This window comes from Lynx rufus, unplaced genomic scaffold, assembly GCF_022079265.1.
Source record: "Lynx rufus isolate CCGP_SWC_20201006 ecotype Redwood Valley unplaced genomic scaffold, mLynRuf1.p SCAF_5, whole genome shotgun sequence".
Taxonomy (NCBI): Eukaryota; Metazoa; Chordata; class Mammalia; order Carnivora; family Felidae; genus Lynx; species Lynx rufus.
Genome location: NW_025814867.1, coordinates 24,709,833 through 24,722,744, shown reverse-complemented (window position 1 = coordinate 24,722,744; position 12,912 = coordinate 24,709,833). Strand labels below are relative to the sequence as shown.

At 40.7% G+C, this 12,912-nt stretch overlaps 1 protein-coding gene across 6 annotated transcripts in view; it reads left to right on the top strand.

Moving 5' to 3' along the window:
- Positions 1 to 12,912, top strand: part of PLCL2 (phospholipase C like 2) — a 189,921-nt gene that overhangs the window by 117,994 nt on the left and 59,015 nt on the right. For all 6 annotated transcript variants that reach the window (XM_047098731.1, XM_047098730.1, XM_047098729.1 and 3 more), the window contains one exon: positions 2,276 to 2,479. In XM_047098731.1, the coding sequence (XP_046954687.1) occupies positions 2,276 to 2,479 (204 nt within the window). The remainder of the gene's footprint in view (positions 1 to 2,275; positions 2,480 to 12,912) is intronic.

Sequence of the window (12,912 nt, the reverse complement as noted above, 5' to 3'; positions counted from 1 at the left end):
TTGTGTTTTGAGCCTCCTCTTGATTTTAGAGGACAGCTATTTAATTGTTTAAGTAAAAGACATGTGGCATCTATATTTATTAGAAGTCTAAGATAATAATTACCTCTAAACTGTATAATCACTAAAAGCAGTCAGGAATTAATGTGTAATTAAGGATCGTCCACATGTCCAGCAATATACTAAGGCCTGCCTCACAGAGCTAAGCGGCCCTAACCCGGCCCAGTGTGTGAGAGACCACATCTGTGGTAGCTGCTCGGCATGTGTTTGTATTATATATATGTGCGTTATATATGTGTATATATATGTATTATATATATAATGTATCAGTTGATTTTATATATATAACCATTATGAGAAGAATGCCAGCAGCAAGTAAACCTGATTCAGAATATTCAGATTTCAACCCTGTACTGATGTTATAGATACCTCATTACTAAAAAGACCTTACCACAATGGAGAAATTTTATTCTCTTTGTCTCCAAGAAAAAGCATAGCAGAAATCCAAAGGGCTTTTCCCTGTTTCTCAGGGTGAAAATGGTTTGGTAAACCCTCAGCTCTGAGCAAGCCACATGGTCCCCTGCCACAGGGCTGCTGTTGTGTGTGTGACACAGCCTTCCCGTGAAGATTCTCCAGAGCTCGAACATCCTGTTTCCAGAGCTGCGTGTCTGCACTGACCCCGACAGCGCAGTCGGTGGTGGGGTTTCACGAGCACCTGCCAGGCATGCAGTCTGGGCCATGAGGACGCAGCTGTGAACAAGCGGTCCCTTTAGTTGGGAGTGGGCAGTGGGGGAGGGAATCAGACCATGAGCAGGTAGGTGAATGAGCACATAGGTCAGGTGCAGACACAAGCAAGGGCTGTGAAGAAAATAAAACAGGAAGGTGTGATGGAGTTATTGGGAGACCCTGCTGTCGATATCACAGCCGTGGTTTATTGTCACAAGCAGTCGACATACAGGTGATTTTGAGCAAAATGACACTGAGTTTGATGTCCATGTTTAAAGAGCTACTAATAAGAAGAAAATGTTTAAATCTAAAGCAAAGTGCTACTCATTTCTAAGACTGGGGTATCTGAGAGCAGAAGGCACAGGACTTGGAAGGCCCGACTCCTCCCCTCTGGCCGCCATGCCCAGATAGGGACCCCTTGTGTGTCTGGAATAACTCCTATTCTGGTTAGGATGTACCTGCTGTTATAGCATAGTGATTAAAAGCATAGGTCTCAACATCGGCAGATTCGGGCAAAATCTTGACTCCTTCACTTACCAGCTGTGTGTCCTTAGAGAAATAACAGAGAGAGGTTACAGCCGAGACTCAGTTTCTTCACCCACCGCATGGCTCTTTGAGAGAATCAGAGGAGGTGGTACGTAGTAAGTATGCCTACTGTAGCTTCGCACTTGGTAAGTGCTCAAAGAATGCCAGCTTATGGTGTTTTACACTCTCAAGAGGTTTTCTTTAACGGATATCTTAACGGCATACCTCTGGTGATTAGCAAAAAGAGAGCGGGAGAAACCTTGAAATCGGTGGGCACACTAATAGGGACGGTCTCCCGGTGGGCAGGCCTCCCCAGTAAACTGCAGTGCCCTCACAATTGCTTTCAATTTTCTGGTGGTTTACTGGCCATCTTTGGCATCCCTTGGCTGGCAGATCACTGCCTTCATCTTTATATGACTTTCAAAGCTAAGAAGCAGAGATAGAGCAGACTTTCTTATGCCCTCAGAGGAACAGACCATATCAAAACCTTGATCTTGGACTTCTAGCCTCCATAAGTAAGATAATAAATTTGTTGTTTAAACCGCACCCCCCCCCAAAAAAAAAATTCCTTTAGATTTGGAGCTGGCATAACCAGATGAGAGACATTCAAGTTTCTGTCTCACAAATACCCTTTTCCCTTTCTGATGGCTAACATATTTGACACTTACTTTAAACCTGTTTTTTTTTTCTTTACCTCTTTTGAGTACAGAAGCCATTCTTTTTGTTTGCTCATGATTGCATACCAGCCTTAGCACCACTGTGAACTTTGATCGGAAAAGAGGCTTTACCCTTCAGAAGAATTTTACTTCTGATAAATTGGTATTGCAAATGTCTATAACTGTATTTACTTTGGAAAATAGCCAATTTTTCCTGGAATAAAATAATCATTAGCTAATTCTGTCATAACATTGTTAATAACCATTGTCTCAGGCAGTTCAAATATAGTCAAGTATATCAAGTAAAATATCCGTGAGAAATTAAGGCCTCTGGTTAATTACAAAGTGCCTCCTTTCTTTCCTCTTAACAGAATGCAGTGGTGTCATTCAAAGAGCTGTGTGGCCTCTCCTCTGTGGCCAATCTCATGCAGTGCATGTTGGCGGTATCTCCCCGCTTTCTGGGAGCTGATAACACACCCCTCGTGGTCCTGAATCTTAGCGAGCAGTATCCCACGATGGAGTTGCAGGGAATCGTGCCTGAGGTTCTAAAGAAGATTGTAACAACTTACGACATGGTGAGTTGTTGTTTGTACTTTTATGGAGCCCGAGTGAGAGAGACATCTTAAGACAGACGATATACCAGACATACTTAGGCGCTCTTGTTAAGATGTGCTTTCCTATCTCATGCTTCATGTGCCTCTGTTGGAAAAATTTTTCCTCTGACTTCGCTGTATATGAAAGAGCTTACTCTTTTGTTGTTGTTTTAGAAAGCAGGATTCAGAAACACTTCTCTCAGTTGGATTAAATAGTCGTTAGCTTTTCAAGAATATATCTGAATTGATTTCTAAAGCATACACTATTTTCTACACATACATAGCAAAGAATTTTTTTTTCGTATTTCTCTGCAATCAGAGAAAATTTGCTCAGTTTTGTTTTGTTTTCATTTTTGAGACTGGTAAAAGTGAGAAGTTTAATTTTTTCTAAAATAAGTTTTAAACACCATTAGGGGCAATTTCTTCCATCACATGATTATAATGTTTGATGCTTTCCTTCCTTACAGCAGCTTCTCTGAGATACCTGTAATTTGTAATCAACTTAACGTTAATGAGGTATCCTCAGGATAGCTAGAATATTACATTTTTGTGTTTACATAGATCTTGCATTTTCATAATCACATCCTGCTCTTATTGTGTTTTTCGGCTTTGCATAGCTCTAAGGGAGAATTAGTGGGTGAGCAGCACTGTTTCACCCTCACAACGGAGTGGAGGCTGTCAGAACTCATGAGTGCTGGCTGTTGCTCTTCCGGCCTGTGAGGTTTGGTGCTGTTGGGCAGCCCTCTCCCACATTGGCCAGGCTGTCAGCCTTTGCTCCTCAGGGTGCTCAGAGGTAAGAGGCCACACCCACTACGTCCTCCACATGAAATGCATGAGCTAAGACCACAGAACCCTAGGCTTCATCTGATGTAGCCTGCTGTGTTAAAGATGAAATGGGATTTGCATCATAAACCCTAACAGAAATATTTTTGACTGTTCTGTAAATTGATCTAAAAGCTTTAGTTTGGAGGGATTTCTACAATTCAAAGGAAAGAGACAACACGTTAGGTCAGCATTTCCCACAGTGTGTTCGGAGAAACCTTGGTTTCTTAGGATATGAGTAAATGTCACATGGGAGAAAGGGTTCTGTGGTGAAATAATTTGGGGAAATACTGCTTTGAACAAAATTAATCCTATGTCTTTACTGCAGGACTTCTTGGGGCCTTTTATTTGCTAACACAGTGAGTCCCCAAGAGGGCGATAGATACAGTATGCCCCGTTTCACAAATCGACTTGACCATGGCGTACTGTTTCTAAAAACAAACGTTTGAAATACCTTTTGCTCTTGATCTTCTTCACTTCTTGACCGTATTCACTCGAGTCTTCAGGTAAATAAGATCTGGAGGTACAAGTCAGTAGAACACAATATTTTAAAACAGCTTATCAGTTCATTACCTTAAAAAGGTGATTTGTGAGCTTTTTCCTAGATTCCTGTGCAGTAGCTATACATGCGAATTAGTCCCTACTATTTCTAGCTTAGAGTTCATGGTAGTGTAAGAGATATAAAGGGCCGAACAGTGGTCACTGCAAGCAAACTACAGAGAGTGGCAGTCAACCTGAAGAAAGGACGAAGGCCAGGGGCAAATGCATCTAAACCCTGGGGAGAGCACTGTGTTGGGTGTCCCAGGAGTCACAAGAATGAACATGAATCTCCCTTGTCCTCAGGGAGCCGTGCAGTCAACTAGAAGGTAGGAGGCAGCTGGGGAGCAAAACAAGAAGCTTATGCTGTGATCCTTTGTGGCCAAAAAAAAAAAAAAAAAAAAAAAAAATAGAAGAGGTAAAAATGGGAAAGTTTGAAGAGCTCTTTCATGCTGTGACCTGTGACCGAGACCACCTAATTAGTTCCCACCTCCTCAAGTTTCATGAGGAGGGGCCAGAAGAAGTAGCTGATGTGTATAAATGCTTCTTAACCTGAAGCAACAAATAAAACTGTCAGACATTTTGTAGACCTATTTTGTTCACCAAAATCTAACATGACTTAGACCCTGATCTCTGTGGCAGTCATACAGTGACATTTCTTCATGGTAACCTTTTTAACAGGGACTTCCTGAGAGTTGGGGTGGTGGTACCCCACGTAGGTGATAACAGGGTGGACGGAACACGGGTTAGGTCCCAGGACCTAGTCCAGGGGCTGAGTGCCGACCCTGAGCAGGAGGTTCTCAGGGTTCGTGGTCAAGAGGCTTATGGACGCGGGCAACCTCACAGCACCTGTCACAGTATTTGGCACAGGAATCACTCAGTGTACTTGGTTCCCTGCCCCTTCCTCTTCCTGGGCTTGTAAATGATAACTCTTATTGCGTAACTCTTGTCTGCACATAACTTTACAGTAGTGTGGTTGCGGAAGTGATAAGACAGAATGTTTTAGCTTGTTGAAAGTTTTTAAATTGTGAAATTACTCTTACATAATGTTTAATTGAAATAGCTCTGCTGTATTACACCCCTGGCTCTATTGATTTGTTCTGTTTTAACTCCCATCTGAAAAGCTACGCTATAAAATATTTAAAATTAAGTTCAGATTATTATAATTTGAATTTTAAAAACTGTAATATTGCTATAACAATAACTCTTGTAATGTTTTTTAGTCCTTTTATAAGTAACTTAATGGTTTCTCACCTTGTGGCAATTAACGGACTAAAGGTAGATAAAAGAATATCAATGGGAAGTGTACTAAGGCCTTGGACAGCCTATAACTATAAATATAGCTCTTTATTTTTGTAATGTTATATTGAGATTTACCCAAAATTAACCTTGGGAATAAGATCTTATTTCATTTCATTGACTTCCCGTTTATACTTTGAAGCCTCCAGGTGAGAAGTAAAAATAGTGTGAGAAATCCCCTCCAAAAGTCCTATGTCATTGCCAGTCTACACTGCTGAAGCCTGCCCTCTGGTAAGGGCGGGGCTATGACATGGCCTGTCTTGAGTGTACAGATATTTATTTATGCTATCACAGCTGTGATTACTTTTCAGTGTCTAAACTCTTATTAATAAACCAGTATATCAGAAATACACCAGTTGCTTTGTGAAAAAGGAGAATGCAGAGAAGGAATTCGCCATGGAAATGTGAACAACGTATAAGCCACTCTGGAGGCTAGAAAAGAATGCCCAGGTGTAGGGTGGCCACACGTCTTGGCTTTCCTGCCGATACACCCGTTATCCCAGAATCATTATTACTAATTTTCCCTTTAACTCTTAGAAGTGTCTTTGTTTAGATAATTAGTTGTATGGTCACCCTCTCCATAGCCCCTGGATTGTCCTAATGGCTCCTGTGATTACCACCAACAAATGGGTTTTTAAATCTGCCCAAATTGTGTTTTTGCCCTATTTGTGGTAACTTCTTGGGTCCTGGAAATGATGACGTTTAACCCTGGGTCAAAGCCATTCATGAGTCAAAGCAGATGTCAAAGCCATTCAGGAGTAGAGGAAGAAGAGAAGTACAGATACCTTCTTAGACTAGGCAGATCAGGGGTGGGGGTTGTTGAAAATAGGGACTGGACTGGTATGGAGAGTGGGAATGTCCATGTGTTGTCAGACAAATAAGCCTTTTCTTCCCTTGAGATGTTTATAATTTAATAGAAGAGATAAAGTGTATCCATAGAGGGTAAAATGATACCTAATAGATATTTTTAAATATATAAGCAAATTATTTGGATAGTTGTGGGCAAGAATGGTCAGTTTCAGGTATAGGGATTAGGAAAACTTCAGAGAAATATTGGCCTTTGAGCTAGACCTTTAAGAATGAGTCACATTTCAACAGGTAGAGATGATAAAAAGTAGGCTGTTGAAAGCTGAGTTCACAGAGTGAAACATGCTCAGAAATGTGGAAGCACATCTGGGAAATTAACGTTTGGACTGTGGTCATTCCTGCACATTTCTGAGCAGCAGTACAGGGCCAAGCTCAGACTTGGGTATTATAGACTATAAGAGGGTTAGAGCAAAAGACAGCTCAGAGAACACATGATGAGTGCCTTCATTTTACAGATAATTAAATGGAAACCCTGTGGCACATCAAATTAATGGCAGAACTAGGTTTAGAGCCCGAAGAGTGTCTTTGTCCATTTTTTTTCTGCAATCCAGATCAGGAAAATTAGCCATGTGTGGTATGTAGATGAGTGATCAATATGCAGATAAAGCCCAGATATCTTCGATAATAATAATCCAAAGTTAGTTCGTGTGGGGCTCTCAAAGTAAGAGGTAACTCGTTCCTGATTCCTGTTCCTCATGAAGATGGAAAATAATTCATATTTCATACTTCAGTGTATAGTAAAAGGGAGATTCAATGAGCTTAAACTAAGGAAGACTATTTCAATAGTTAGATCAAATTCCGCTCAAAGAAATCTGGCTATAGGTATCTGAACATATCTGTTATATTATTACTTCAGAAAACAAAACATTTAAATATTTTACTTAAAATTTATGTAAATGAACTGGAATGCATTCACTCTTCACAATTAAATGTCAAGATTGAGCTTGTTCTCTCATGTAATTAAAAGCTGTTCGGGACGTCTGCATGGCTCACTCAGTTAAGTGTCCAACTCCTGATTTCAGCTCAGGTCATTATCCCATGGTTGCGGAATTAAGCCCCGTGTCAGACTCTGGGCTAACAGTGTGGAAACTGCTTGGAATTCTCTCTCTCTCTCTCTCTCTCTCTCTCTCTCTCTCTCTCTCTCCCCCTCCCCTATTGATGCACTTGCACTCTGTCTCTCTTAGATAGGTAGGTAGGTAGGTAGGTAGGTAGATAAACTTTTTAAAAAAAGCCTGGTGGGAGAAAATAAGGATTTTGTAACCTGAGTTTAAGACATTCTAGTGAATGCCTGGATATTCTTTATGATATATCGTGCTCTTAAGATTATATCTGTACTGGCATTTCAAGGCTCAACCTTCCCCTCCCACCGGTATCAGTGATCTAACTCATAGTTGTTTTAAATGAAAGTGATTTTTGCCACCCTTTTAATATTGATGAAAGTCATCATTCTGCTCTCTAGCTCTGTTTTTTTATTAGTTTCATATTTCAGACTAGAAGTTTCTAAATTTTTGTGAGATCTGTCCTAAAATATAGAGACCAAGGCGTCAACGCCTTCCCTCTTTAGAAAGAAAACATTGGCAGTGTTCCATAAAAAGAAAGTTCTCCTTAAATGTTTTTTTCCACTGGGCTTTGGGGATAGTATTCAAAGTAGAATAAGCCAGACACTGAAAGATAAGTACTACGTGATTCCCCCTTGGGTGAGTTATCTCAAAGAGTCAAGGTCCTAAAACTAGAGACTGGCATTAGCCACACAGCATCATGCCACTAGTCAACAGAAACGTGTTGTTCATCTAAAATTTGTAAAGAAGATGGCTCTCGCATTAAGGGGTTCTTAGTACAACTTTTTTAAGAAAAAACGTGTTTCCTTGATTTTTCAAGCTATGGTTTTCTAATATGGAATATGGAATACATTTCGGTCATTGTAGTTAAATTGAAGACGAAGTTGTAGGCAATGAAAAGAAGAAAAAGTACAAAAAAATAACGGCTGATTCTGTTCCAGGCAGTAGGGCTGTTCAGATGCACAGCGGTGGGCACTTGGGCAGCCCCTGTCTATTCAGAGATTATCTAGAAATTCATTCTTACCATTGCAGTACCTTTGTATCGACTTTCTATTTAAAATTTGTCTGTTTCAATCTTTTGCAGCTTCACAAAAATCTTTATTTTAATTGCTTTCACATTTAATTAAGAAAGCATACTCTGAGGAATCCATTTATCCAGTAGACAATACTGGGTTTTTTTAGTGTTAAACGGGAGGAACCCCATGCTCTGTCTAGGAGGATATTATTTGCTGAGTGTTTTTGTATAAATTACTGAAGAGTCCCTTCTAACTCATTACTTTAAGTATTTCTTTAAAAAAAAAAAACAGTTTCTTTAAATAAAACATGTGAAATGACATGTTAGCAATTAGCATCCAACATCAGGAACACTCTGCTTTATCTTGTTGGTATGATTTCACATATTTTGTCTTACCACTGCTTAATGCAGTGAAGAGATAAATCACACTTCATAATTAATGGAGTCGGCCCATCTGGACCGAGCCAGAGATGATCTGTAATAAGGCTGCTATTGATCCCATCTCCTTTGTGGCTCACTTTATCACTCTACTGCCTCAGAACTTAACATCAAAAGCTTCTTTTAATTGAAGGTGTCAACCTTTCCAACTTTTGTAACTATAGAAAAAAGACCCGATGGAATATTATGCTTTGGGATAAGACTGAGCTTAGATGTGTGTGTGTAGGTATGTGTGTATATGTGTGTGTAGGAAAGGTGGGTATATCCTGCAGAGGGAAGATCAGAAACCCAAAGGCTATAGTCTAATTCAGTGACAGGGGAGGTCCAGCCAGTGATGTGTCCAAAAGCAGTTTCTGTGGAGTCATCAAAACCATACAGCTGAGCTACTCCAAAATGGTTCATGCTGCCAAGCGGATAGAAGGAAGAAGGAATGTTAAAGACACAGTGTGGTGACAACATCACACATGTGATGAGATCAGATATAGCGGGCTGCCACACTCAGTAATCAGATGCAGGGAGATTGGGAAACTTTTGGAAGATGGGGCTTCAGGGTGTGCACACAGTGGTGATTATAGACTATTTCTGATCAGTTTTCTAGTCTTACATGTCTCCACAGAAACTGAGAAGCACATATTCAGAAGTATTCTTATGTGCGTGTGTGCGCGCGCACACACACACACACACACACACACACAAGAATAGCATTTTAAGGGCTGACAGTACCTTTGAAAGAGAGACTTCATTGTATAGCAATTTTTATCAATGAAATCTGATACCCAGCTCTGAACTCTCTGGGAGGACAGACATGAAAACCTTAATGGAGTCCAACGTGTTGTCAGATGGTGTCTTCAGGCAAGAAATGATAAACGGTATTAAGCAAGCACTGTAGCATGTGATGTACCAGCAGTCTGATTTAAAATTTCGAAGTAAGCTAGGAAAGAGTAATATGATTGGAGCTGTCTAACCATATTGGCAAATGAGAAATGGGAGCCTGCTCTTGAAATCACTGCAGTTCTTGGGTAGATTTCGTTTGAAGGAAGGCCACCAGGGGAGCTGTGCCGTGGTTTGGGGCCATGTATTTGGTGGGTCTCTGCTGTTTTACTTCTCTGTTTAGAGCCTTTCTTTTGCTTTTTAAAGGGGCAGAGCTAGATTGCTTATTTTGCAAACACTTAATTTCACTGAATCTGAAACCTAAAGCTCCAGAAAAGTTAGGGAACTTCATTCTAAACCATGCTTTATGTAAGAGAACACTACTACATTTTTGATAAAACTAAGATCATTGAAGTATTGTGATTTTTTTTCCTATCCAAGAACAGAGGAATTACCTGTTCCCATCAAATTCCACATTGCATTTTAGATTTTGCTCTTATGTAATTTCTTCAAAGTTTATTTTTAATATTGTCTCGCCTTGACCAGAAGCATTTCAGGTTTCTGCATTGGGTAAAGGTGCCTCCTTGCGTTGTTTGCTAAGTTCTTCTTTCTGTCAAGAACCCTTCCAGGAAATTAAAAAAAAAGGACTGTACACATATGTAAAACAGCGTTCCTTGCTCTGTAAATAATATACACCGTTCTTTTGCTCAGTCAGGATGTATACTGGTGGCTTTTCGAAACTGTGAGGAAGCATTTAGTTTCCTTATCCTAATTTATTTAGTAAATGTTTTGTTTCCACTAGACTTTGAGCAAGTAAATGTTCATTGAGCAGAGCAGGTAGCACTGTGGTCTTCTCACTTCTGTGGCCAGTTCATCTTCACATGACCTTATGCCTCTGTGACAGATAAGTGCAAACTTCACACTCAACTCAGGTAGCAAAGAAAAATGTACCTTTCCTGTCTCTTTCAGGAAGGAGGTGGGTATTCCTCAGTTTTCATTCACTTAGTAAACTTGATCCATTGTATTGATTTAATCATCTACTTTGGACTATAAATGCTCAGTCTCTCACACTTTCTTTCCCGCTGCTTCTCTACAAAGTGGCCACTTGTTGCCTGGAGGGGGGTGGGTTGTAAAAGGGTTCTTTCTGTATTCTTACTAAAGAATCATTCTTTTTTCTTTCTTTCTTTCTTTCTTTCTTTCTTTCTTTCTTTCTTTCTTTCTTTCTTTCTTTCTTTCGAGACAGAGAGAGCGTGGGAGGGGCAGAGAGGGAGAAGGTGGGAGAGAATCCCAAGCAGGCTCTGCATGGTCAGCGTGGAACCCGCTGTGGGGCTCAAACTCTCGAACTGTGAGACCATGACCTGAGACAAAACCAAGAGTAGGATGCTTAACTGATTGAGCCACCTAGGCGCCCCTAAAGAACATCATTCTAAAGCTTGCCATCCTCTCCCTCACCCCCATTCACCTTAAGGCTGGTTCTTGCCATGGAGGGATCTCATAGCTCCCTCCAGTCACTCAGGACTTCAAGAGACACTTCTCCTTCACTGCTCCTTTCTTCCTCCCATCCAGGCGCCACCAACCACAAAATGGTTTATAAAATATGACCATACATGTGGGGAAAAATAACTTTACGCTCTCCCCATAACACCTATGTTCCTGCTGCAGCCCCGCGCCCCCCCCCCCCGATATCAGCATTCCCTCCCCACTGCTTCCCTCCCCCCTGCAGCACATCTTCTGGATCGCTATAAAGACGGTCCTGAAATACCAGCTAGAGAAAGACCTGGAAAGGAGCCAGAAGGTAGAGTTAGAATTATGATGTGACAACTTTAAGAACCCTGTTAGCTAAAGGGATTGTGATCATCAAGAGAAACAGAGCCAGATTGTTCTCTGTGACCTTTGCTATTGGCTATAAGCCAATAACATTCTTCTTAGAGCATCTTGGTAGCATCCGTTTGGTGTGTTTGGATTAATGAAGTTATGTTAAGCCTAATATTGTGAAGCGAGAAAAAGAAGAGAAAAATAACTTTAAGGACATGTATGTCATGTATTCCTCTAGCAATTGAAGTTTTCCAGAATCAGAATTTTTGATTTGCTAGTAAAACATCCATCAAACACTATTAATAACATACAGCTCTTAAAAAAAAAAATGTTTTTACAGTGTCCAGAATCTGCTTGACATCTTAAAGCTTGGAATTATTTTTGTAGTGTCCACAGAATGGTATCATCTCTACATCTAGTTTTGTGGGTGTGATTGTCCTCTTTTGTGGAAATCCTTTTTAACCAGAAAAGCAATGATCAAAGACACAAAGAACCTAATTGGCTTTCAGCACGTGATAGTCTGTGTGTCTTTACACAGCTTGAGTTCCATATCCTTTTAGATTCACAGAAATGAAGATTAGCTGACCTAGAACATGCACTTCATAGCTCACTGATGTATTCAGCCTGCTTCTCCCCTTGCTTGGGGACCCTCTGATCCTCTCACCTTGGACCCAGCGCACGGCTGTGTCTCTCCTTGACTTCTAACCTTTGCTGTTGGTACACAAGTGGCTGTGCCACCTCTACTTGCAGCTAGCTACTGGCTGCTACTTGGGAAGAGAAACCAATGTGTTGATCTGCATCTCTGTAAGCTTGCAGAGACCTGAGATGGAAACCCTGGAGCTCCCCAAGTATGGGCACCCCTTCGAAACACCAAGCACTTCCTGGGCCACACTCCACTGGAGGACCTAGGAAATGCATCTTCACCATTGAACTTAAGTAGTTTTCCTAACAGTGGCGGTTTCTGACCAGGTGGGGAGTTGGGGAAGTCAATCCTGTGGCGGTTCTCCATTCCACCTCGGAGCAGTGGCTGCCTTTGCCCTCGTGTCCAGCTCCATCTGGGCTTCAGAATGTTCTCCAGACACTTAAATGGAGATAGTTTGCCACCAGTGCTGGCTTCAAAGTGCTGGCTACAATTAGCAATTAGGAAGGACACATGAGAGTTTCTGTTCAGAAGTATTTTTTTTGTCAAAGATTCATCAAAAGGATGAATTGTTTAATATTTCATTGTGTCCCATTGTCCATCTTCAGATTAAAGTTTAGAAAGCATGTAAACTACAGTGATAATATGATTTTTATTGTTTAGAATCTTGATGTTTTCAGTGTCATTCCCTGACTTTCTCAATGTGAGATCCATTCACCGATTAACTTGATTTATTACCACCCATTTTTGTGTAGTTAAGAACGGGATATGCTTTTCCATTTAGAAATTCAGTTGCAAGTGTAATTGCACAGTGTTGCAAGTGTAATTTGGAGTTGAGTTAAAAAGATTGAAGTTACACCAGATCCTTGTATAAAATTGTTAGTGGTGATGCACAGACTTGTTTGTAAATGCAGTGATGAGCTCCTCTGTTTTGGGCACATGCTCTTTGGACGTGCAATCACACTTTAGAAGACAACTCTCTAAGAAATGGGATAATTTGAATGGAACCAACTCCATGAAAATGAAGCTATTGAAGTAACCAGTTTAGATGAAA